This window comes from Perissodus microlepis, chromosome 23 (assembly GCF_051167445.1).
Source record: "Perissodus microlepis isolate ML-2025 ecotype Zambia chromosome 23, ASM5116744v1, whole genome shotgun sequence".
Lineage (NCBI taxonomy): Eukaryota > Metazoa > Chordata > Actinopteri > Cichliformes > Cichlidae > Perissodus > Perissodus microlepis.
The window spans coordinates 20,125,288-20,153,145 of NC_140482.1; the positions used below are offsets into that span (position 1 = coordinate 20,125,288).

A 27,858-nucleotide genomic window follows, 5' to 3' on the forward strand; every position below is an offset into this window, starting at 1 on the left:
CTGTTTGGCAGGAGTGTTGGGGGTGGGGGTGGGGGTACATTTACTGGATCAGCCTGGGTTCATCACCTTGCTGGAGGCCATAGGCGGCGGGGGGGTTGACTCTACTTATAGGGCCTTGGGAGTTGTCCCAATTCTCAGTGTGCCCAAAATCTGCCATCTTGGTCCTAAACTCCCAGACTGCACCCAACCTGCTCTGCCCTGATCAGGAGCATCCCTACATCTTAACGGGTAAGCAGTTTAACCTTTGACCTTTTGGTCCTTGTGGCCATTAACACTCCATCTCAAAACATTCCACAGATTCTCAAAGGACTGTCGTACTTAGAACCAGCAAAGATTAGACTTAATTATACAAGCGTGTTACATAAACTAGCTTTTTTTGATGGTTACCACTACTCTTGGATCTTTTTGGAGTTCTGAAGATGAGCCAAGACATTTTTTTTTTTTTTGGGGGGGGGGTCAAATAATGAGCAGATTTCCTCTGACGTGGTGCTCCATTTTACCCCACACTCTTTCTCCTTCTTTGCCTCGTATGATTCAATGTGGAGCAAATTTAATGCTCTATTTGTAGTTTATCCCATGGGCCATTTTACAGCCGGGTGGGTAGGTGGGTAGGCATGTTTACCATTTAGTGGTCTATAGGAAGAAAAATTAAAAGCCTCATCACAAAAACCCGCTTTTTGTAATTTGATACATAATCAGTTTTTCCAATGGAGCGCTTTGGTGTCAAATAAAAAACACAGACAAAGAGGTGAATCATGTTCTTCATTGTCTGCACTTGCCCCTAATCCAGACAGTATAACCCCACTGTTTTGCTTTCTCCTGGCAGCTCCCTTAAATGTTCTGCCGCTGCTGCCGTCCCACCCTAATAATGTCAGATTAAGCTCTGCACAACTGTCCATCTGACATGAGGGCTGGATTTGTGCTGGATTTGAAAATCTGGACGGGATGCCTCCATCCAAAAGCTCTGTAATTCTGCACACACACACTCACAGAAGCAGATTAAAAAGCAGAGGATGCACAAGTCCACGAAGTCTGTCGGTCCACCACGCTGCCGTGCACAGTTTGGCGCGGGTGCATTTTGCTTTGACCTCGATCGCTTTGAGGTGTCTGGTTGCGTCAAGCCCCGAAAAAGTTCCTCAACTGTCCTGAGCTGAGTCCCTCATAAACAAGCACTTTGGCAGCAGCGCCGCAGCATTGTTTTAATCTGAGGTTGGGATTATTTGAACATGTAGCTGGGTTATTCATGTGTCGATTGTTATCGGCAACGACAAGGACGCCGGCTTTGTGGATTTCAGAGATTTGGGGGGGTTGGTGGGTGCTCGACCCTCCCCTGGCACAGATGAACACCCCGGAGGCTACAGTTCTGATTCAGACCAGCCTCATCCCCAGACATGCCCCGGTGATGCCCGTGTGCCTCACTGGGCACGTCCCTATTTTGTTGCAGCTGACGGAAAGAGGGGGGTGGGGGGGTGTTGGGGGTTGATGGGGTGGTGGGTGATGGTCACCCAGATTATGCCTCATCATACGGCCTATTTACAATTGACACCAAACAGTGCGGCAAACAGCGGCACAGAAACGCAAACTGAGCTCATCGGAGGAGTCGGTTTTGTTTCATCATATAATTTCGAGGTCTGTCACGTGTTCCTCTGGTTGCTCATGTGACCTGTCGGCAAGGACCAATAGGGTGTAAGAGTTTGTTCTGGGCAGAGCAAAAGACAAAAAAAATTATTTTCCCTTTGCAATTTTTAATCGTCCAACGCCGAAAGTGGTCGTCAGCGACTGTCTCCTGCACTGCATAAAGGTAAACCCTCTTCTTGTTGCTTCTATTCAGGAAAAACTTGTTAAAGCTCCAGAGTGAGCCTTTTCCTTTACAATAATAATAATGAATAATTTGCATTCTTATAAAAATGATTTGTTCTCTACTTTAGTTAAATACATACTTGAGTTGATTGCTTGACTTCCAGGCACATTAATCAGTTGAAACTTTAAAAAATGCCGCTCCTTGCCGAGTTGGGTATCGCCATCAATAATTAATTAACTTCATAACTTACCCACAGCCAGGATTAAATCATTACGCACATAATGAGCTGTGACATGGTGCAACTTATCGACCTATTGTTACCTAATTTGATGCTTTCAAGTTTACGTTTTTTGTAAGTTAGCCTCAGTGAGTGCCAATAAGATGACCCATGCGGGAGGAAATATTTTGGTTCTCCCTGGGGAATTTTATGGTCAGTCGATTTTGCTTTCAGGCGTCTCTTGATTCACATTGTTTAGGTGTTCGTTGTCTTGGTTTAGATTCAAGCATGAGCGATTTCATTGTTTCGAGAATTAGCAGTGAGCACGAAAACAATAGTAAGTGGAAGAAAACCTGCTTAAATTCTGCTAACGATGAAGCCTGACCGCCCGAATTTATAGTAGAAATGATGCTCAGTGGAATTGATACATCAGCCCCCGTGCCACCCCCCAACAAAAGATCATTATTCCAATTATCGTCACATAGATATTAGCACTGCTGATGGCCTTATTTGCAGCTAGTCATAGACCAAAAATGTCATTTGCCATTACTTCAGAAGCGGCTCTCTGTGTTGCACTTGGAAACCGGCGATGAATAACTCCTTTGTTTGGGTGAAAAGCTTCTGTTTGGCACTCAGATTAATAAAGCCTGATACACTCGGAAATTTTCTGTTGGGAGGTGACAGAGGCCGAAAAAGAAAAGAGGATGAGGACCTGGATGAGGATGCGATTTCGAGCCGTTCTGCTCGACCGCTCGGCGAAAGCCCCCACGTATGGAAGCCATGACTTTGTGACAAGCAGTGATCTCACATTACAAATTGTGGCAAATCTAAAATGGCCGACTTAACGCTGGGCTCTTAGCGCCGCATTCACATCACAACATGGTGCGCCTGCATTGTAAAGCTTACTCCTCGCCCTCCCCATCCACCCCAGGACACTTGGGCTATTTTAAGGGAACGCAGAGTAGGCAGTGAGGTATTTTTAAAGCCACTTGGCGATACTTGGTCTTCACGTCTTCCTCGCTCAATTTGTTCTCTGATTTGACTGGTCGCGGTGAAGATGTGGTGGCCAGAGTTTTGATTGTGATTTGGGCTGAGGTATCAGGATGCTGGGCTGCTGATGTGGGCTGACAGCTCTTGAGAGCACTGTCATAGTGGCGTATAGGAAGGCTAACTGGGCGGACGCCCCCCCACTCAGCCGCGTACAACAAAAGCCTGTGCCAGACGAGAGCTGCTCATATACCAGGAAACGCAGGGCGAAAACCTCAGGACTTAGAGCAACTCTTCTCCATTTCTTCTACTTGATCTTCCTACAGTTACTATTTCTGACAGCAGCTAGCAATTATACACCACCATTTTCCTGTTACTTCAACTATCACAAACTGCAACTGAGAAGAGATTTGTGGGTGTAAATGTAGAAGAGAATTGTCAAACAGTGATTTGAGCGGCTCCACAGGAAACATATGGATCAATGAGGTCACCCTCTGCCCAACAGCCCGGTTTTGGGCAAACATATTGGCAACATTACGGATACACCTTTTCTCTTGGTTGCTTGACATGCACCTGCACACATCTGTCAAGGTGTTTGCAGCATCATTAAATACTGCACCACTGCATTAATTAACCCCATAACTGAAACGCAAGTGTTTACTGAACCTTCTGAAAAATTAAATATAAATGAATTAATACAATAAACATTAATTAGCATATGTACATTTTAATTTGCATCATATTTGTTCAGTTTGGCATTGTTGTGAAATTAATTTTGTTTTTTCAGAAGGAAGAAAAGATCACACTGATGTAGAGGTCTCAAAAACTCATGCATCAAACACGATACGAATGGGGTTGCAGGCTCAACGTTAGCATGGTTGGTGCTGGAGGTGGAGCTAACAGAAGTCAGAAAATTTTAAACAAATCTTGTCAAAATTTCTTAGAGCCAAATGCAGTTCAATTTTTATGACATAAAATACTAAAAAAAAATACCCCTAAATTTTAATGGAAAGAGAATCTGCTTTAGTCATATTCTGTTGGTTATCAATATGGTGGTCGACCCACATAAGCTCCACCCACCAAGTGCTTGAGAAACTAGGACTGGCGACTAAAGGACCAATTGCATATGTTGTTGTTGCCCTTGGCAAGAGCGAGAGTGACAGCAGACTGTAAAAGTGCATTATCTTTTTTACGGAAGCTTTTGTAAATGGTAAAATTCAATAGTAAAAATATGTTGGTTAAAAAACATGTATATGTAAAATACGGCACACTGTACTGTATTTTTACAGAATTGTTTTACCGTGCTTAAGCCACGCCTTCTCATTTTTTGCCTCACACAAAGGTTTGAGTGGTTGTATTGCAATTTAAACGAAATACCAGCTCAGAAACTTTGAGATTTTATACCGTTGGAATAGCTTAAAAAGGTGAGACTATTTAGAGAAAAATAAAAATTTGAATTTGTGGCAACACCTAACAATGAAGAGAACACTGCAGCTGGTGACAGGTCTGTGCTGATGCCACTGTTTACAACAAGTACAGTAAAAATAACGGGCCCTATTAATGAAGGCTAAATAAAACATGCACTGATCGAAAGTCAGGTGTTTAATAGTTCGTTAGACATGTCATTAATGTCCTTTTACCTTTATCAGAACTGTTGCAAAGATGGGAGTGTTGGGAGTGCAGCTGTCCAAAGAGTTCGGGGAGACCTCATAAATGAACACCAAACAAGAAACTGGATGGTATTCAGAACAAAGATGTCCAGATATTTGCATTATTATATTAAAGGTAATTAATTAACTATCCCATGAACACTTTTTAATGACAGAAGACTGCACACAACTCGCTTGAAACTTGCCACCTAATCAGCAAAAATCTTGCCGTCTCAAGCTGCAGATTCAATTTCACAAACCTCGGCCGTACAGCTTTGGCTCAGGCTCTGTTTGATGTCGAAACGTCATAATGACATATCTGTAGATATGTGGATTAGGATGGAACAGATGACAGAGGCTTTGGCCTAGATTAGACTACCGGCCGCCCATTTAATGATTTTTCTTTTTCTGCTCCTCTGTTATTCTCGTGACACGAAACAGCAGCAGTTAGTGCCTTGTTTTTCTATTCCACAGGGAGGAGTTTGATTAATTATCCTCTTTGTCTTCGACTTTCACATTATGGCGGATGTCACGGTGACGGTTCGCACCGTCAGTTTAGCCCCGCAAAATAAAAACAGCTCACAGTCGAGGCCGAGGGTGGAATGAGAGAAAGTCGCAGAGAGTGACTTCATCCATAATGTAGCCCTTGAAATGCAAAGCACCGACAGCTTCTGAATTCAATAACCTACATTTTAAATCAGTATGTGAGGCACTAGATTAGTTTCCTGGCCAGATAAAGTTTCTCATTGCATCTTTAATCTATACAAAATGGCCTAAAGCTGAACATTTTATGCAGAAATCTGATATTCTGACCCCTCACACCAAGTTCACTTTGATCTGCAACCACCTCTGCCCAATAATTTCCAATTAAGAATAGATAATACAGTTAATGTTAGTTTATAATCAATAACCAGCTTCCCTTCTTACTAAAACAATTTTCAAAAAGAGCCCCTTAACTTCACTTCTGCGAGTGTTTTTCCATCATTCACGCAACACCGGCTCTGCACAACAACAGCGTCTCCTCATTGTTGGCGGGAGATAAAAGAGGAGGAGTTCGAGTTCTTCTAGAGCGGCGCTCGAGCCTTTTCTGCGGCGAGTGCTGAGCAGACGCAGCGTGAGATGATGGGAGGAGAGGGGAGTTGGGAAGAGTGTGTTTGCGGAGGTGTGGGGGGGGGCATTTTGTGCACTGCGTTGTCCAGCCGAGCGTAAAGCGTGATTAATTCAATAGCCGCCATAGAGGAGGAGGCTAGCAGTGCTGCAACACCGAGCATGACCCACTTTCCCCATCAGATGTCATGAAAAATTCCCTCTCTGCATTCCCCTTCTCCAACTTCCTGCCTGAGCAACGGAGACAAGGAGAGCAGGATTATATATAAAAAATAAAAGTATATAAATCAGTGCAACAGCAGAAATGATGGACACAGGAGGAGGGACTCCTATCAGAGACCAATCCTTCTTTAGCTTTTATCAGGATGTCTTTAAATTAGAGTTTCTATCAGGCTTGGAATGTTTTTTTAAAAGCTGCAAGGTTTTTGCCCATTGGCACCAATGATTCACAAGGCCTTGACCCAATTCTATTATTATACAGGAAACATGAGCAGAATACAGTCTGAGAAAGCCACTACTGAAATGCAGCTCTTAGCGCTGTGACCCCATTCGACTCTGAGGTTCAGGCAGCCTCGATTTTTGTTGACCTAAATCTACAGAGAGGTTTCACGGTCTTAATCACAGGGAAGGAGGCTCCTCCATTGAGGAGGGGTTTTTTTGTTGCTGGGAGCGGAGCTGTATTGTCCGAAATACTTAAAAAAGAAGAAAGGATGTGAAATGATATTTAATCTGAAAGATCAATCTTCCCAGCAAAGACCCTTCTTTAAGCACCTTCCTGCCCCTGATGTGAAGTTTAGAAAGGGATGAGGATCTTCCCTCGCTCATCTTCAATCCCGTTGTCAATCTTAAATGTTTTTGCTTTTTTTTTTATTCCCCCCTCTCTCTCTCCAAGCCCCTGGAGAGGACCTGCACCGCTGGCTTGGGTCTTAAACCCGGATTAAAGCTTTTTATGTAATCTGGTCTCCTCTGGGAGATTGGAGAGACAGCTGGCAGCAGAATCCCCGTCCTTATCTCTCGACCCTCCTCTGGCCTCCGACCAGCATCCCAGCGTAGATTAAAGGATGAATCTACAGCTACCGTTTCACAAAAAAGCATTATTTTCAACATATGTCTGTCTAGGTTAGAGGATATAAGAACTATACATTACAAAAAGAAAGATGAGGCATTTAGTCTACTAATCGATTTTGATATATTCAATTAATTATTTAACCCTGTGGGGTCACAGTTCATGGCATGTTTCTTTTCCCCAGCACAAACCATGAGTCTTACGTCCAAGCCTGAAATTTCAGTTTAAGACAGTAAAAAATAAATAAATAAATGAATAAATAAATGCTTTACAGGCATGAAATGCTAAATGAAATGATACTTTGGTTTATTTTATTATCATAAACTCAGTATATTTCAGTTTCTGGACTGCTGGTCAAACAAAATGAGAGACGTGAAGCCATGTTCTGCACTTCATGTTGTTAAGGTTTAGGGTTTGGAGTTCCTTCATTTCTTTAATGTGAATATTTCCTGCTTTTGTCCATTTTTATATGAAAATCACCTAAAAATCTTCTGGTTTTTGTACCTCTCTAATCTCTAGCACCCTGACTCCCTCACTTGGACTTTTATTTCACATATTCACAGCCAACAAAAAGACAAAAACTATTCAACATAACATCTTCCACATAAAGTGATGCCAAAAAGGAAAAATGTACACCCTCTAACAGCTAAAACCCTGAAGAAACTACACAAGTCTTGCACGTTTTTACATACATTTCTAAAAAGGGCATCACAAACCGTCCTTTAGCTCAGAGCACCGAATAAAGCTGCCTGATCTGAAATGCAAGGCATCATAAAAGCAGATTTTTTTGCCACGCAACAACTGCGACTCGGTCGACTGAAGGCCTCGACAAACATCTCACCAGCAGGCACAGCTGGTCGGGTCACCGTTTCAAGCAACACTCATTTGAATGATTCACAGCTACAAATGACATCAAGTGATTAGAAATTACACAGGAAGGCAGCCAGAGAACACAATATATATATATATATATATATATATATATATATATATATATATATACATATATATATATATGTATATATGTATAGATAGATAGATAGATAGATAGATAGATAGATAGATAGATAGATAGATAGATAGATAGATAGATAAAACACAGCAATAATGACTGTGATTGGCAGACTGTGACATTATCTGTCTCTGCAGTCAAGGTCAGCCACTTCAGGATCTCTCCCATCCATATTTCTGTCTTTTTCTTGACTGCATTGTCAATCACCAGAATAAATATTCATACTGACTAAAGCAGAGGTTTCTAAAGTGTACTTGGGAAGGTTAACTCGTCTTGTACTTCCTGTCTCTGAATTTGATCTGAAAAAAGGGACATCTCTCTTCCCCCCCCCCCTTTTTTTTTCTCTCTCCATCTGCAGTGCAACTCTTCGATTCCTCTGATTTATTTTAATAGATTTCCTAATAATTCAGGCTCACAAAAAATGGCTTTCCCTTCTGGAAAAAAAAATTGGATTATCATCATTTAAATCTTGTTATATCAGACAATTCTCCCCATCAAGATATTCCTGATTTATTTATTAGCAGGCACAGTTTCCAGTTGTGGATTTTAAAAAAAGAAAAAAAGAAAAAAAGAAAGAGCCACGTTCAGGTACATAGCGCCATCTTGTGCGTGCTCTCGTCACTGCGAGTCCTGCCTGAGTCATTACATCACTTGTCAGGCAGAATTAGAGGCGATCAGGCTGAAATGGGCTTGATAAAAATAAATATGGCGCTCGCCGTTTGATGGCTCATCTCGTGACTGCGGAGACATATGCTGACCTACATTTCAACTGCTTTTATTGCATTGGATCAGGAGACCACTTATCATTCCACGTATTCTGTAATATTTGTGGTATTACCAATATATGTAATGCCTAAGGGGAGAATAACAAGATGCTCTTCTATTATTTAACCCCTTCTCCCATCTATGCTTCTGTGTGTGCAGTGGTTACTGGTCATTTTTAAATACAGTTGAGGTATGTGTCACAAAACCTGCACAAAAAAGTTGCAAAATCCAGTTTTTCTTAAAAAAAAAAAGACAAAGCAGCGACATTAAAACCCTGATAATCTTCCTATAACACCTCTAAAACTATTAAAAACACAGGATTGAGCCACACCGTTGCACTGACCTGTTTCTTCATTATTATGAGCAAATACACTGTTGTTATTTTCACTCAGTCCCACAGAGACTGAGCGTGGATTAATCCACAGCTAAAAATAGTCGACAACAAATCCAGTTTTGTTTTGCTGCTGTTTGAGTGATGGTTGCAATAAACTGCAGTTCACATCCATTTTGTTAAATTACATCTTTCTTTCTTTTTTTTACGACATTCCCAAATTTAGTAAGAACAAATTAGGCACACAGTCAAGAAAAATACTGAATGTAACCATGTTTGTAGTATTTTTAAATGTACATTTCCAGGTGATTTTACACAGTCTGCATAATGAGCCGGGTCCCAAAGAGAAGCTCTCATGCAGGCCTACATTTTTATAAAAGCTTAAGGCGAAGACTGTAAATGTCCACAGCTTTAGACTTGCATGGTTTGGATCCATTAAAAAAACAAAAAGTGCTGCACTGAATCTCTGTCCGACAGCGGCCCCCAGTGGGCCAAGAAGGCACTGCAGTTAGGCTTGTTTTAAATTATGAGTTAATATTTTAAAAAAAGTGTAAAACCACAAAAACTAAGCCATGTCGTTATATTATTACTACATATTTAGTTTCTTATTATATATATATATATATATATATATATATATAGAGAGAGAGAGAGAGAGAGAGAGAGATAGAAATATAGAGATAGATAGATAGATAGATAGATAGATAGATAGATAGATAGATAGATAGATAGATAGATAGATAGATAGATAGATAGATAGATATAGATATGTAATTCTGAGGATTATTTTTAATTTCTCCGACCTATTATTGGCACAGAAAGAGTTAAAACTCCTCAGAGGATCGTAAAAGGATAATAAGTACAAAAATATAGTACAATGTAATGTTTAATTTAAAGGAATTTCCCATATCAAATTCATTACAGATGTTAAATTTTTCACAGTAAAGGTCAAAGGCTGGATAAAAGTTACCTCCACAACTAAAAAAACATAATTTCCATATTAAAAATATTAGAATAATGTAGTGTATCAACCGCAGTTTGTATTTACGGAGTGTTGTGGTTTTAAATAACTGACTGCTGTAAATCTTGTTTGTTCACTGTGGATGTAAGAGCCCAACAAAGGATACATGTTTACAGCTATAAACTCTACGTGCAGCACATCAGTATTATAACCACGTTAAACATGAATTGCCCCGTTTAAATAAATAAATACAAATAAAAAATACATTTTTACAGATTTTACGTACTTTTTAACCACACATCAAATTTTAACACAAAAAAGTAGAATTTACTGGCATTTTCTGTTTCTTTTACAGTGTGGGTTGTAGAAAGTGCTCTGATAGGTCAAATTTAAATTTGGGAATGGCTGCCCTACACTAACTGAAGCAGAATAAATTAAAATGAAAGCATCAAGCATCAAGCATTTTTGCATTTCTGCGTTTCTTTTACCTGGCAGGTGACCGGTTGGCTGACTCTACCATCACACTCGCATTGGCCCTCGACTTCCTCTGTCACGTGACCACGCCCCTTCCTTCACATCCAATCCCGACATGGAGCCCATTAAGGTCCAATCAGAAGGTGGACTGAATGTGACCCTCACCATCAGGCTGCTGATGCATGGCAAGGTACAAACACACGAATTCAAACTTGACTTTTCTTGTTCTGCTTCTGCTTCCAATTATCTGTAAAAAGAGCAAAGAAAACAAAAACTAATTTCAAGGAGCCCATGGCATCTAACATTTCTTTCTGTTGTTTCTGCAGGAGGTTGGAAGCATCATAGGAAAGGTATTTATCACAAGCACAACAAGCAGAGCATGTAAAGCATGATAACGCCGGTGGAAACATCTCACTGCTCTTTCTCCCCTTTGCTTTCAGAAAGGAGAGACAGTCAAGAAAATGCGTGAAGACGTAAGAAAAATTTTTCTCAAACTCTTGTTAATTATTTTTGTCCTATAATCACGTATTTAATGCTTTTTTGCTCTCTCTTTCGCTCTAAAGAGCGGCGCCCGTATCAACATCTCAGAGGGGAACTGCCCTGAACGGATAGTCACCATCACCGGGCCAACAGATGCCATTTTCAAGGCCTTTGCCATGATAGCCTACAAGTTTGAAGAGGTACCGTTCATTATTTCACACTACAAAGAATCTGTTTTTACAACAATAATAAACTTGGTATTATTTAAGCACTGATTTCAAATCAAATTTGAACCATTTTCCTCTATAAGATTTTTTAAAAATGGCACATTTTAAAAGAAAAATTAGCAAATGTAGCAACATTTTTACTTTAACATCTTAGTGGTTGCATTCAAGAATCTTACAACTGTATGTAAAGTAATGGCGTAAAGGTTGTATGTGCATCTGAGTGCGACCATACTTATGAGAGAATCCAGCACCACTGGCCGGCTTTAGCACCTGCACTGACTCGTTTCCAGGTGGAATACAAAGCAGCTTTGGCCCTTATATGTAGGACAGAAATGTGCTGATCTAACCTTGCAACACCCTCTGAAAATGGGCCAGTGCTGTGTTTTGATTTGGGTGCCATATCAGCATACTTTCAGCCCGACCGAGCCAAGTGTCTCCATAATACAATAGATAGACTCAACCACTTATTATTCACGCGCTGCACACAAGTGCAGCTTTAAGTAAGTGTGGAGATTTCAGGGTCAGTTGTCGTACTACGACGCAAACACAAGTCACTTGATTTTGTTTAACTCTGAAACTCAGCTACACTCATATATTAGTGTAGTCAAGGTGTTATCGATTATGCCTGAATTCACTGTAAAGTAAGTGTGAAGGTACCCACATGCAACGCTTACCAAATTATTAGAACCCCACCCCATGTAAGGTTTATGTCCCTGTAAGGGTTAATTCACCAGCATGTGCAGGCTCTTTAATTGAAATTATAGTTTTAATGCTAAAAATAAGAATTTTCATCACTCTTAATCAATTATCCATGAATGGAGTCCATTTACAAAAAAAGGTGAAAAAAAGGCAAAGCACATTTTTAAAAAAAAATATTACAGTCTTTGCTCAATAATGATACGTTTAGTTTTAAACGCGTTTTTGACAGATTTCTGAAATATTTATAAAGATAAATATTTCAGAAATCTGTCAAAATGGATACTGTCACCTTTAATGACAGTGGTAGTAATCACTGTACTTTGTACTTTTACAACCCCCATTAAAATAAATGTTGTGTTTGCTCTGTGTACTGTAGGTGAACAGGGACTACAGAATGTTAATCATTTAAATGCTCTATTTAAGTGAAAATATTTCACGGACTGCATATTAAATTGGCAAACTGAGAAGCTTTTTATTTTTTATTTTTTAGGAATCATGGATGTCACGCTCTCTAGATAACAAGATCTGTATTGTTATCAATGATAAGTTTAAAAGCCAGAATCTGTGATGCTAATCGAGTGTTGTGCCTGCAACAATGCAATTTATATGCATTTATACAAGGCTTTACTCAAAGCACTATTATGCAGAACTTTGTTCACAGCTAGCTTGTGGGAAATACATGTAGGCACAGGAAGATCATCTACTCCACACAGAAGGGCTCCAGCCAGGTGAGGCTTGAAAGTGCTGCCAGCGGACGTGGTGTTAGCATGCAGCACATCTGTGAAGGCCCCATTAATGCTAAACAAAGCACACAGGTTTTAGAGCAGCGCTGCCAACCAGACAAAGTGTTTTTCACCGACGTTGTTGCTTATTTCAGCAAGACTACGCAAAACAACAATCACATATCCCAGCAGCAGATCTGCATAGAAAAACATACATTTAAAAACAAAACAAAACAGAAAAAACTGTGCGAGCAAACAAAAATGGCCAAAACTTTTCAAAGTTACAGAAATTTGACTTCTCAATGCCAAAACACTTGAAGTCTAGTACAGTGGTCCGCCGCTATAACCCGGTTCACCTTTCGCGATCTTGCTGTTTCGCAGCCTCGCTGTTTCGTGGATTTTTTTGTGCAATTCCCCATGTTTTGTTTTTGTTTTGTTTTTTTACGGCACATTGTGTTCTGCATCCTGATTGGCTGTAGACCATCGTGCAGTGTCTCCTGTACAGTAGGCTACAGAATGCGTTCAGTTTGCCAAATTTACATAAATCTTCGATCGCTAGCAGTGTGACTCTGAAGTGCTGTACTGTATGTTTGTAAGTTTTCTCCCCAACAAACACAACAATGTCGACGAAACGTTTTGCACCGCCAAAGGCAACCGCGGGTGCCTTTGGTTTCATTCTATAATACTGGACTTATTTTTCTACGAAGGTTTGAACTTCGAGAGTGTTTAAACAAAAGAGAAAAGTGTGAAAATGTTCATGCCTGTCTGAGAAAAGTGTATAAAGCTTGTAGTGAGGGGTTTTACGGCCTTAAAACATCTATAATAATTGTAAGAAATAAAGTTGGCTACTTCGCGGATTTCACCTATCGCGGGTTATTTTTGGAACGTAACTCCCGCAATAAACGAGGGACCACTGTATCATTAAAAGCCTCTACCTTGACCATTTCACCTTTTTTTCTCCTCAAAAGAAGTCATATGCACATGATTTGGACATGCATTTGCCCATTAAACTTGTAAAAATCCTGCAACCACAGCTGTCTCTGCCACAAGGGCATAATGGTACATGTTAATTATGCTATTACATAATAAACCGAGGTAATACACGAGATCATGAGGGCAGAAATAAAACAATCGAGACTTCCATGTGTGGCAATCATACATTTACATGGTTCTATGATAAACTCTTTTTCAGTTTCCTTTACTTGATAAACAACTTGGAGTTATTTTTAGCTAAATGCAAAGGACGAGCTTTCTCTTGCAATAACTAGACTTAATTATATTTCTTGAAATATGATTTTTGGACCGTGTATCAGGATTTTATGCTTCAGTGGCACTGATTTATTAAAGTAAACTCTCTCACTGCTCTGGCAGCCAAATTTGCCTTTTTGCACTGTCATCTCGACAGGATACCTTCTGTTAGTGCTTCATTATTAAATAGGATCATATTAATAATACTGCTCTGGTCAGTTTCTACTGCTATACACTGGCTGTACAGTACCTTATAAAATAGGATTAGGTGGAAAATATTATAATTATAGCCAACAGATAAAATGGCCAATTTTAAAGTAGCATCATACTGAAATACAGAGGCTTTAACCCTGTTTATTAGAACAATATTAATAAAAGCAGCAACTTAAAAGTGTGAAGAGATGTTATTGCCAAAAAGTAAACATCGTTCTAGCTTTTTAAAGGTCATTTTGTGCCGAAGCAAAGAGTTTTCTCAAAGCGCTGATGGTGAGTTAAGAACCATGAAGGTAGATTTATTACAAAGCCTCCACTTCACAGACAGAAAAACACTATGAAAGTCATCGCATCTGACAAAATGTGGCCTTTCCTCGCCCGCAGGATATTATCAACTCCATGAGCAACAGCCCAGCCACCAGCAAACCCCCCGTAACCCTGAGGCTCGTCGTCCCAGCCAGCCAGTGTGGATCCCTCATCGGCAAAGGAGGCTCCAAAATCAAAGAAATGAGAGAGGTGGCGGCACATTTTTCATCCTAACGATGTCTGTAAACATAAAATCAATCATGTTTTTTAAAATAATGACACTGCCAGAGGATATGCTCATATTTATCCCTCATATAGCTCCCATGTAAGCTTCCCAAATCCCACATTTCTGGTTCATGTAGTTTCCATTTAAGTGTTCAGTCTTGCAAAATACCCGGTGTGCACTGCTCCAAGAGCTCATTTTGGTCTCCCATATCGGTTTCTGCTCAGTTTGAAGGGATGCAGGGTCATGTAATGAGATGATATTAATTTTTAAAAAAATGTTTCTTTCTTGCCTCCAGTCCACAGGAGCTCAGGTCCAGGTGGCAGGAGACATGCTCCCCAACTCCACTGAGAGAGCGGTGACAATCTCAGGGGCCCCCGAGGCCATCATCCAGTGTGTCAAACAGATATGTGTGGTTTTGCTCGAGGTACGGTGAGGGGGGTGGGGCGGCCACACAGGGGACATGAAAGAAATGTTATGTAGCTGAAAATAAGTTTGATACGGAGAATTCAGAGGCTTGACTACACTTTTAAAAGTAATTTACTCCTAGAGTTTCTGCTGTATCCAAAGATTTGTTTCTAAATGTAATTTTTCACATTTAATGTATCCGCATGTTTTGATATTGTTTATGTTTGCAAGTCTGGATTATTAACATTGCTGCACTGCTGCAGACACATTTCTTTGCCTTTTAGATGGCAAATGTGACACCAAGTACTCAGTACATGATGCCAGAGACGTGCACATGTCCTGCACTGACTTAATGTTTGCACAGTCAGGAGAAAAGCAGGTTTCCATAGGTCGAAAACAGCAGCCTTAAAACCTCGTGTGTGGACTTTTGGGTGATTTTTGTTTACAGATAACGAACTGACACATCTGCAAATAGGTTCAGGCCATAAGCTGTACATAAAAGATGTACACAGTCATCATAAAGAAACTCTTTGTTTTTGTGAACTCCTATTCTGAAGCCTCAAATTTGGGGTGTAGTGCCAATTTGTGAACTAATGCTAATTAGCTGGGTTATTACAGTTCATACAAAGACCGGGGACTTAAATATGGATAGCTTTAAATAAATGCTAACTTGAGGATAAAACACTAAAATTTCACTCAGGAAAAACTGAAGTACAGACTTCCTCCAAACCAGAAAATAAACCACACAGCAATCTAGTAATACCACAGTCACAATGGAAAGGTTTACTTCACTTGAATTGTATGGTAAAGCCGACAGTGAAGAAACCTTATAGAGCTCAACAGTGAGCTTCCAAACATCCCATTCCCATTCATATTGTTCATATGGATTTTGATTATTACCATAATGCTGTGAGTCAACTTACTACAACCTGCGACACTGTGAAACGATGATAATCTCTCCTTTAGAAACCATAACTCTGCATTACACCTATGGTCCAAAAATACAGGATTTTTAAGGCCAATACCAGTAGTTATATTGATACCAGTACCAATACCGATACTGTATTTGGTAAAAACCCAATATATTGGACAATAAATTTTCTTTCACAGATATGAAACTCAAACAGAGTTACGAAGTAGTTGTTATGTGTCGTTATTTATGAATCCTTACTGAGATAATATGACGGTATAGTTCAAAAGTTACCATGCGTCATTGTCACAACAAGTCATGAATTATTATGCTCGGTCTGATTCTGCTCGTCAGCTGGTTGATCTCTTTGTCGCGTTCCAAACATGTGTTGCCAAGAGGGAAGTTGCGGAGTGCCCTCTGGTGGACAAACTATGCAACGGCAACACTCATAACAGAGCTGAAGGGTGTTTCTCCCATCTGTTCTGTATAGGCCTTTAGAAATGCCAGTACTGACATATGAGATCAACTTTGTTTTAGCAAAAACACAGTTTAGTCGTAACTTTGGGGGAAAAGAATACTCTTCCACTTTCCTAAACTGAAACAGCAATTTCTCTGTTTTGTGAAAGTCACTGTTTAAACCTACGAACATCAGGTCGGTTAGTGAGTGTAAAACTTACGGTGACTGCAGCCAAGAACTAAGCACCATCAAAAACAATACTACAACCTTACAAACTCTGAAAGCTATGACAATGAAAAGGAGGAGATTTAAACAGGCTGGAAGCCAATCCCATTTGTAGTGCATTATGGGATAAGTTGTTTCCTAACCCTAAAAAGTAATTATGTACATAGTCTTGTACCTCTGTCTTTTTTTATTATTATTATTTTCCTGGTTTTTTTTTTTATCCAAATCTAATTTTCTAATGGTCAGCATGGCTTTACAGTGGTCATGGCTTAGATCAAGGCTTAAAACTCTTTATGTAAGGATCTTATGAAACATTAACAGAGAAAGTTCACTCCTGGAACCGGACTTCTTAAAAAAGTGGGCAGTCACTGCTGAGCTCAATCTATCACTATCTCACATTTACCCCTTATTACAAGTCAAGTGTTAAAATCCCACCCAACCTCAGTTTTAGAGTCAGCCTAAAGATATTACAATTACAGATTTAATTTTTATAGCCATGGAGTGTAGTTTATTAAATCCAAGATTAAACTCAGGATTGTGTTTAAGCTAGTTTGGATCACTGAAAGCTTTAACTTATGATATTTATATCATCTTCTAATGAAGGTGGATGTTGGTGCAAACTTTCACAGCAATCTGTCTCATAGTTGCTGAGATAATTAAGTGATGGACTTACCTGTGAACAGCATAAATAGCATTAACCCTTTCACGCATAGTGGTCACTATTGTGGACAGCTATTCAAAGACTGTTTTCTTGTATTTGTGTCAGTGTGTACTTACACATTAACCACTACACTGGACACTGATGTGTCATCCTGATTGAGGTTGTCATAATTCATGCATGACAGGGTTAAAGCTTGATGTATCAGTAAGAAAAATTCACCCAAAAGATCAAAGCAGGAGGCATATATTTGATGTTTTTGACAAAAGTATTGTTACCTTCTTGTAATTCTGTGTCGAAAATGGAAAAAAAAAATGCTTTGGATCAAAGGGCTACACGGTATTTAGGTGTCTCTCTTTTTCTTGCACCATTAATTTGAACTATCTGCACAGCCAGTTCTCCATTGGGCCTTCATGATGGCACCAGCCATGGATACTAGGACATTTGTGACATGACTGTAAGTCTCTAGACTTAAGAAAAACAAAACTTAAATAACAATATGTTGAGTCATCATTATCCAGTTGAAAGTGGTGTTCCAGGTAAATCCAAGTTTAGTTGTGCACTGAACCACGATTTGGACATGTAATGTCAGCATGAACGCACAGTGAAGAGCACTTTTTGTGTGGGTGTCCACAGGTTGTCTTCCCTAAGGCACTCTCCCTTCTGGTCTCACTTTATGCAACTTCTTTCTTTCTCTCTCTCTATTATTTTCTGTCTTCCCGTTCTAACACTCTCTCCACATCCCACCCCTTCTTCTTCTTCCCCCCACTCTCTCCTCCTTTGCTCTCCTCAGTCCCCACCGAAAGGTGCCACCATCCCCTACCGCCCCAAGCCTGCCTCCACCCCTGTCATTTTTTCAGGTGGCCAGGTAAGAGCAGACCCACTGGGGGCGTCCACAGCCAACCTCAGCCTCTTACTGCAGCACCAGCCACTGCCTGTTAGTGTCGCACCAGGTTTTACTCACTTTTCCTCCCTTCCTCACTCCCCTCACCCACCCAAATCCCAACTAGCATGAAACCCTCACTGCTTTTATTTGTTTTTAAACTGTCATCCATCACCCCCAGCCACTCGAACCAGAACTGAGATCAATTGCGTTCAGCTCATCTGAGTCAGAGGATCCATCAGGTGACTTACCTTTTATTTAGTGAAAACGGATGCTGGTGCTTCTAGCTGAAAATACTCTGCTTAAAAGTCTAAAAGAAAATCAAGAAAAACAAATGTTAAGCTTGATGAAGCTTGGGGAAATTAAACTTCACTCTAAAGCCTAAAACAGTAACCAAGTGACCAAGACAGGAAAAATCCTCTAGAGTAGATACTCTTGGAAACACAGCTTTTTCTTAGTTTGGAACCAAAAGCAGTAAAAATACACAAATATACTTCCGTAATTCTACTTCAGCCATAAACAGACATAGGGAGTAAAGGAGCTCATAGCAACAGAGCCAGCCACAATGGGGAGGCTCACAGGAGCAAGGTGTGTTGCTATATAAGGTGGTCTGCAGGGCAAGGGAAACTCAGTGGCAGCAGCTAGTGGATAGGAGTAGTATGGCAGGACAACAAATGAAGCAGCAGCTTATATTAATTATATTTTATTCATTTCAAAGTACAAATTTTTATTTTTGGACTCTAATAGAGCAGCTTTGTATGATTCACAGTTTAAAAATAATCCCAGTTTATCTTATACTGAGACACGTGCAGCTCCTCTCCTTTTATGGAAATCCATTGGTCAAGCAAGCTATCTTGTGATTGGCCACTCCTCATTAAAAAACAGTAGGGTGGGGCTTCTCTGCTCAGAGGCGGCTAATGGAAAGCAAGTTTTTTTTGTTTTTAGAGTAATCCAAAAACTGCTTTTGAGCTGTAGGTTTTGGCTACAAGTGAGGTGTGTCTGGCTCACTTGTAGAGTGCTAAACACATTTTTAGATCATCTATAACAAAAGGAAGAAAACACCAATATTTTAGAAATCTGTCTGTTTAAAACAAAAAAAAATTATATTGTTATTTGTTAATAGTATTATTATTATTATTATTATTATTAAGACACACACGCACAAACACAGGTCTTGCTTTTCTTTACTTTAGCTCCAATTAACTAGAGCTTATTTTTTACTATAGGCTATGTTCCCCTCAGCTTTGCTGATCAGTAGGTTGGAGGCTTTCTATCCTCTGCTATAACAGGACAATAGTGAAAACACCCAGGAAATGGCCTGGGGCAGATTCACACCTGTGCCTCTGCAACAGCCTTAAGGTATATGAATCACTTGAGCAACACTGTGAGTTAAACTGGCACCCCTGCTTGGTGGTTACATCAATTATAAAACAGGGCAAAATTGTGAAGGAAAAATCTTCAAAATCATCTAAATTAATAAATATTCACATCCAAAAAGCTTGAATTTGTGGAAACTTGGCTATATTTATATTCAGCTGTGCAAATTACTGCTGGTTGACAAGTCTATGAATAAAAAAACTGCTTCAGCTCTATGTTATTCAGGTCAGGTTTGAGTCAAAAGATTCAATACTTCCCTTTAATTACCTTTAAGAGTGGAAAAACTTAATACAGGAACCCATAACAGGAGTCCGGAGGCAGATTTTTAATTAAATTATTCAGTTATTCAAATAGTTGCAGGCAAAGTTCTTGTGGATTGACTAACTGATTAATCGCTTTAACTACATTCCTGTATAGCATCTATAATTTGTTTTTGTTTTTTTAGATTTTAGTGGTTGATGTCAGACTATTGAGAAAGGCAGTAAAATATCTAAAGCAGAAGCCACAGACTTGGTGTGTTTTTATTCTTATATTAAAAATCAGGTTTGTATCTTGTGGGATAAAATTCAATTTTGCTCAGTTCTGACCTCTGTGGCTCCTATAAACCACATGTCCAATAGGACACGACACCTTACTCCCCTCAGGGTCGCTCCTCTGGTTTACTCCACACCCTCCCAATCACCTTCCTGCTGTCTGATTTGTCCCTTTTTTATTTAGTTCAACTGGATTTGATTGATGAATTGTAGGAGAACTTGACAGGAAATCTATAATGCATGACTTACATGTAATATGACTCATAAGATATAAAAAAACATTTAAGTCTATGTTGTCCTTGAGCTGTAGAAATGTTGACAGTTCATTTTTTCTTGATTTATATTTTGTTTCAGTCCACTTTTGTTTATTTAGCTTTTCAGAACTTATTGAGTAATGTGTCTTGTGGGATCGTAACAGTGAGCTCTTCTCCTCATGTTTGCAGGCGTATACCATTCAAGGACAGTATGCCATCCCACATCCAGATGTGAGTGCCCCACGAGGCAGTCAACCTTGCACCCTCTATAACTCTGTCTCGCTGCATCCAGATTTTCTTACTTTCTTTCCACCCTTATTAATATTAATTGTTAATATTAATACAGCTTTTATTCTGATATGTTATTTCCTATGTTTTCTAACTTTTCTTATTCTTGCCTCTGTGCCCTCTGATTGGCATTAAACCTCATGGGGCTTGGCCTGAAGAAGTTATCAGATTAGTCCTGAAGTTCTTGATGGACTTCAGATCGGCTCCTGACCTCCACTCCATTTCTTTTTACAATTTAATTTTAATTAAACTAACTAACTTTAATTAAACTTTCCATTTGTTGGCATGTTCAAACAAGCTCAAGACGAAGAAGAGGAAAAATGCTGTTTTTGCAAGTAGAAAGGAAACTGTATGGAATCCCAAAATGAGGAATTTTCATTGATTAAAACGGCTGCTTTGATGGTAAAGATGACTTTGAATACAAGAAGGTTTTGAAACTCTCAGTGTTCAACTCACCTCCAATTTGAGTTATTTATCTTAAAGATAATCCCCTGTGGGCAAGCACTTGGTGAGAGTGGGAGGAAAAAGCTCCCTTTTAAAAGGAAGAAACCTCCAGCAGATTCAGGTTCAAGGAGCAGCAGCCATCTGTCATGACCAGTTAGTGGTAAACATTCAAAATGTAAAGTTACAGCTGTTAGAAAATGTAAACTCATGAGCCTGATTGATTTACTGACAGTCAGTGAGCGTGAACAATATCATTGACTGACATATGAAAAGGTGATATTAGGCATTAGGGGAAGGTGACATCAGGGGATTACATTGGCAAACATCCACCCATCCATCCACTATCCTCGACTATCTAAAGTTGGATCACAGTTACCTATGCAGCCTATTCCAGATATCCATTTACTGGCAACGCATTACAGGAGGTATCCAGGAGTCATCCTAACAAGATCCCCAACTCAGCTGGTTGGTTGTTTGCTTGTGGACATTCAAGGCTTCAGTTGCCTAGATAATCCTCTAATGTTGTTACCACCAGGTCATATCTCAAAGGTATTTTTCTCTCTCATTGCTTGTAGCTTTAATCACTCACTTGGAAGTTGAGAAAAGCTTATCCCAGGTCCTGTCCACTTCGCGTCACCAGTAGTGTCGTTGGCAGGTGCTTGAAGTCGTGGAATGTCATTCAAATTCTGCAGTTTCTGCTCAGCACGTTGCTGCAAATCACTTTCAGTTTGTATGGCTTTAAATGATAGTCACTAGCTTCATAATTTCATACCCTCTTTTGCTCTCCACACAGACTGTTTATCTGCATTCAAACAACACCTGCTTTAAAAAGAAAATGGCAAATAAAAATCAGACAAGAAGCACATTACATATAGCAACCAGAATGCTTCTGCTACTAAAACTCTCATCTGTGGTCACCAGATTCTGAATGTGAACCTGTGCAGAGTGATTGATTGATTGCAGAGTTCTGTTCTAGAAATGCAGAGTTTAGTTCAAGAGTTTAGTTTAACAACTGCAAAGGTCTATTTCAGAACTGCAGCAATTATTTTAGCAAGTGCAGGATTCCAGGCCAGAACAGCACAGTGACATTTTATTCCCTAAACTGCAGTTTCAACATAGACTGTTCCACGTGTAGCAACAGTAACAATGAGGGGCGGGGCTTATGAAATCCTCCCAAATGCTCCAATCTCAGGCCAAGTCCTTCATGAGGTTCTCCTCTTCTTCTTCTGTCTTTCTTTCATGGTCTCTCTCTTTTCTTTCTGTCTTTGTCCTTCACCTGTCAGTGTTGTTACTTCTCCTCAGATCCTTACTTTACTCTTGTAGCATTTCGGACTGACCTTTGTGCGTGCGTGTATGTGTCTGGTGAGCGTGTGCGTGTCAGAGTGCGTTTTTAACGATGACCTCATAGCTCTGCTGTCCTCCTCCTCCCCCCCTCAGCAGTTGAGCAAGCTCCACCAGTTGGCTATGCAGCAAACCCCCTTTACCCCCCTCGGACAGACCACCCCTGCCTTCCCCGGTACGTACCCACCTACACAATGACCCTCTTCACCAAAGATCCTTCTCTCGTTTTTACCTGTAGAGACGAACATATTCTCTTCCTCCTTTTTTTCTCTTTCTCTTCTTTTCCTGTCTCTGTCCTTTCTTTCTTCTTCTCGTTGTTCTCCTCCTAATGGTCTCTGTGGTTCACTGCCATTGACATGGCCTGCTGGTGGTCTGCTCTTGTTGATGTTGAGGCTTCTTTTGTTTTTTGTTTTTCCCTTAGTTTCCTTATTGTATAGAATTGCAGTTGTCTTGGATTTTTTTTCTTCAAAAGTTAGAACTCAAATTTGTGTATTGCATAGGCTCTGCATAGGGCTGAGCCACATTTCCAGTGACATGCGTTTGCTGCTGGTTTATAGATAACATAGTATTTTATAGTAGATAATCGCAGTTTGCCTCCTTAACGTGCCAAACTGTATTTTATGTCCTTTCCCTTTCCTCCACTCTTTCTGTCTGCTTCCTGTGTTCAGCAGCAGGTCTGGATGCCAGTAACCAGGCCAGTACTCATGAACTCACCATTCCCAATGATGTGAGTACATTTGTCATGATATGCAGACACCCAACAATGCGCTTTCACTCACCATTCGTCACTTTCATTTTTTCCTGACAGGGTTTAACGAAACTTGCAAACAGCAGTGGTTTAAAATGAGACATTTTTCACGAAATCTGACAGAGAATCAGGTTATCCATTATCAGGCTTCAGGCAAGTCAATATTGTGAATGCTGTTGCAGAAATACTGTTGTCTTCTTTAGTCACACTTATTCAGCAGTTTGGGTAATTTGGGCCCACTTTCTGCTTTTTTGTCACTCCCTAAAGCTATAATCGGGGTGAATGCTCAAAACTGCTACAAAGGAATAAATAAAACAACAGAAAGTCTGCATTAAACTGGTAAAACTGGTTATCAAAGCACAAACTCCCAGACATGCTCTGTTTTATCATCTTTTCACATGGCTTCCTGCTGAAGTTTCCAGCTATGCAATGTGACAGCAATTCAACTGCAACAATCATAGACAAAGTGCAGCCAAAGGCAGTTAGCTTTGCAAAGTGAATGTCCTTAATGGAAAAGACTTGTTGGACCTAAATAAGGAGCATTTAAGTTATAGTTGAAAAGCTGTCAAAGACTGGCCGGTACTCACACGCTCCACAGAGAATCTATCAAATGTCTCTTTTATGTGCTCTTGCCATTCTAAGTCCCATCCTCTTTTCTTCCCAGCTAATAGGCTGCATAATCGGACGCCAGGGAACCAAAATCAACGAGATCCGTCAGATGTCTGGGGCGCAGATCAAAATAGCTAACGCCATGGAAGGGTCATCGGAACGCCAGATTACCATCACAGGGACTCCCGCCAACATCAGCCTGGCCCAGTATCTCATCAATGCAAGGTCAGAGATCAGTGACTGTTTGACTGCAAAAATAGCCCAAACAATGATATCTTTTGAATTAGTGCCTCATTAGCTGCTCTCACTTTGTCAAGATTTTGCAAAAGCACTTTTTTCTTCTCTTAATGAGCTCTCAGTGAGTGTTATTTGTTTATTTTATTCTTTGTTTTTAATTGCCTTTTCATCAATGTTTTGCTTTGTAACATCACATGTTTTACCACCATAACTGTTTAAAAATACATCATAAATAAATAGTAATGTGCAAGAGTTTTGAGCTATCCCCCATTTCTTTATATTTTAAATTGTATATTTAGGCTCTTTGTTTCTAGCAGCCTATCACAAAGACAAATAATTTTTTTCGATTTCTTTAACTCAATCTATGAAAAATACCAAAGATAAATATAAAATGATATTTTAAAACATAAAAATACATAAAATAGTACTTTTGAGTTACCGAACTTCAAATACATCTGTAAAAATTTAAGGAGGGCAAAAGCAGACGTGTCAAAAACTATCTACAGCAGATGAACAATATCTGAAAATCATGTCCTTAAGAAACTGTAAAAAATCCAGTAAACACCTGATACAGGACCTGAGCGATACATCTGGACCTTTAGAAATGGTCTCAGTTGAAGGGTGGCAGTCAATAAGCCATTTTTAAGGAAAGGAAACGGGGAAATGGGGTGAGGTATGCTGAATTACACAAGAACTGGACTGAAAATCATTTCCAATCATTCTCCTTTAGGTTCAGAGACGTGGCGGCTATGTGGACTGACCCATCTTCCATGACCACATCCTGAGATCCCTGACTGGCTCCTCCGTTTGGCCCTTTCCAATGACTGACTACCGCAGACAACCCTGATGAAGCCCTTCGGACTCTGGCTCTGGCTCTCCGAAAACCCTGACCACCTCCCCACCCTGGTTCAAAGCACCTCAGGGAGGATTGGGTGCTCACTTTTGTTTCAGAGAGCCAAATTAAATTAACAAAAAAAGAAAAAAAGAAAATGGATAACAAAAAAGAAATTCTCTGTTGCTTAGATTTTTTAGAGAACTGTTGAAGCATGTTGAATGTTTATTAGGAACAACTTGTGTTACTCTTTCTTCTTTTTCTCTCTATCTCTTGCTTTTGCTTTCTCTCTGTCAGTGCTGCGTCATAGAACATCATTTAAAAGTAAAAAAAAGTACTAGTAAAAGACTGAACGTTTTTTGTAGGACGTAGTTATTTGCATATAACAGCTGCTCAGTGATGCTATCGGTAGAGTGCGTGGTGGGATGTAGCCAAATTATCAAATTTTGATAATGTATTTCTGAAAAGACAAAAAAATTGGACTGTTCTGCTTTTGTCCTAATTTGCATCTCTGTCGAATCTCTACCCATGACTCTTTGCTGCATCACATGACCCTTTCAAGCCAATGGTATCACTCCTAGAGCCTCCCTTCTCATGTTAATTTCCTAGGTTTGCATTATATTGCATGTTTTCAGTGTTGTATTGTCGCGTATTTCAGTAAACCTGTTCCGTGTACTTCAGATGTTATTATTATATCTTTGTTTTCCTGTTCTTTTCCGCAAACTGTTTTCAGCATTTTTGGCCACTCACGTCTAGTTCTACTCCCTGCCCAGACAAAAAAAAACCTTCCGACACAGCCTCCTTCTATCAACACCGAATATTAGTATATAGATGCATGAATGGGAATTAGTGAATAACCAGTGGCTAAAACACTGACTGAAATTTAAAATGATTGTTTACTAACTTATTATTCTACTGTATTTGTTTTTGTATGAGGACTCTTGTGACTTAGCACATTAGTCGACTACGCGGCGCTCATGCAATAGACTACTCAACACTTTACTCTGGACTGCCTCTGATGTAGGGAGGATTAGTTGGACTTAAAAGCCAAGCGTTGCGTCCAAACCTTTCGGCTTCTTTCCCTTGTCTTGGAAAAAACTTGCTAGGCTGAGAGAGGTTTCTAAAAAATTAAAACTAAGAAATTGGAGGGAGAGAAGCCGAATTTTAATGGCACAGAAGCCTAGACGTTTGGACGAAGCCAGATGGTATTTTTTGGGCCAAGGAATGTTCAGGGGTTCATTGGGGGGAACCCGCGGGGCCTGGGCGGACATGACCACTCAGTCTCTTTTTCACGATTGTTCATCTCGTCATGTTCTTTTCATTGTCATGCGGTTGATTTTAACGCTTTAGGTTTGAATGTCATTTTATTGTCGCGACTGTGTCAGCAACATAATTGTTTTTATTTTAAAAAGTAAAAAGAGGACAGGTTGGATGACAATTCCTGCTTTGCTGTTTTCTAGTAAAGCCAGCATGTATTTATTTATGGTGTGTTGATGCACTTATGAATTTTCATTCATTGATCATGAACATTAAGCTAAGTTAGTTTTGTTGTATTGTACTTAATATGAGAGGGAGGTGTGGGTGATATTTGGTATGATTCAGTAATTCAACTTCTCCCACCATCTTCTGCTTATGAAGATGCGCTAAAGATAATAGACAGCTTTGGGTCATCTTTACTTCTGAGTTTCAGCTAAGCTCTTTTCAGCGTTGACGCTAACAAACAGCTGTTGAATGTTATTGTCGACTCACATTATCTGCCATCCAACACAGAAACTTTCTGCATTTACAGAACGTTTGTTTTATTGCCAGTAGCCTACACTGAACTTAAAGGAGAAGTTTAACAGTTTGGGCGAAGGTTTTTAGGGAAATATGCTTATTTCTGCATTTTTACATTGAACAATTGATGTTTGCATGCTAAACACTGACTAGCACAAATCTATGAAGCTTATAAGCACATAAAGACTTTTAAATTGGATGCAGCACCTTATTTATACTATTAGAAATGGTCAAATCTTTATGCTAAGCTAAGCTAACTGGCTCCAAGCTAAAGTTTCAGATCCCCTTTTCTTTTTTTTATGTACCAGTGGTTCCTGTAGTTCATCCTACTAGAAACCATAAACAATCTAGTTGTCTCTGTTTTTCATGCTAGGTTAAGTAAACTTACTGCTAACTTAGCCTAGCTATAAGTACACAAATAAGCATATTTACCAGAAGTGTCTATTCCTATGACTTTTAGGTGCGTTGATGACATAAATGGACCAATTGCTGTATCAACATACTGAAGGAGGCATAGTCAGTGATAATTCTGCAATAATTCTTACATTTTGATGTGAACTCAAGTAGTAGTGATAGAAATGACATTTGGGATTCGTGTTTCTTTTTGTTTTCACTTGTCATAGCTTGTATTCTAATGGGAATGTTTGTCAAATTACAAGAAATTTTGTTTTTTGGCAAACTTGTTTTTTTTTTTTGTTTTTTTTTAGAACTGTTAGCTAATACCTGTTAAGAGGATATTTTTTCTAAAATTGCCCACAACACTGTAATGGTGAAAAAATATCCTCAAGGGTATTGTGGCTCTTATAAAACAGTTATCAGTGCATGCTGAAATGTTTGCTTAAAACGTGAATAATCAATGACTAGACAGCCGGAGTGTGCATTTTACAAATTTAATCTTGTTGTGTTTTATGAATTTGATTAATAAGCAGGAATATTGACTTGTAAGTGATGGCAGTGTGACTTCAATAACATAAATTTTCATGTGTTACTCAGTGTTTGAAAACTGTATTTACATTTGTGTATATGCCTGAGTATACTGCGACTTTGAAACAAACTGCAACTAATGCAATAATAGGGTGCAATGTGCAATTATTTATTCAGTTTATTATTAGCATAGATACAGAAGAGCGGTGTAGCTTGTTTAAAAAAATGCTTTTTTGAATTTTATCCACTTTTCGTTTGGTGGCAACAGCGGGGAAAAAGAATGGCTAGACATGTTTTTTTTGGTTTGTTTGTTTGTTTGTTTTTCAGCTTTTCTTTGTGTGTATTGCAGTTTGGGGGGAACAAAATGATAGAACTTTGTAACTATTTTCAATTGATTTATTTGCTATGTGCAGATCTATATTAGTTGTGAGTAATTACATAGGTTTTAATTTTACAGTGTTGGTAA

The 27,858-nt window shown here is 39.5% G+C and overlaps 1 protein-coding gene across 3 annotated transcripts; it reads left to right on the plus strand.

The window, feature by feature from the left end:
- The first annotated feature begins 143 nt into the window (after positions 1-143).
- Positions 144-27,858, plus strand: LOC146361247 (poly(rC)-binding protein 3-like). 3 transcript variants are annotated; one of them, XM_084921977.1, is made up of 13 exons: positions 144-228; positions 10,392-10,560; positions 10,697-10,720; positions 10,811-10,843; positions 10,934-11,050; positions 14,344-14,475; positions 14,787-14,915; positions 17,940-18,083; positions 20,383-20,424; positions 22,363-22,441; positions 22,935-22,993; positions 23,679-23,848; positions 24,591-27,858. In XM_084921977.1, exons 2-13 carry the CDS (start codon positions 10,486-10,488, stop codon positions 24,643-24,645), a joined length of 1,059 nt encoding a protein of 352 aa, XP_084778103.1. In that variant the 5' UTR covers positions 144-228; positions 10,392-10,485; the 3' UTR covers positions 24,646-27,858. The 3 variants fall into 3 exon arrangements, with proteins under 3 accessions (XP_084778103.1, XP_084778102.1, XP_084778104.1); XM_084921976.1 differs by lacking the exon at positions 144-228 and adding an exon at positions 1,520-1,801; XM_084921978.1 differs by lacking the exon at positions 144-228 and adding an exon at positions 1,520-1,801 and having other exon boundaries at positions 22,366-22,441.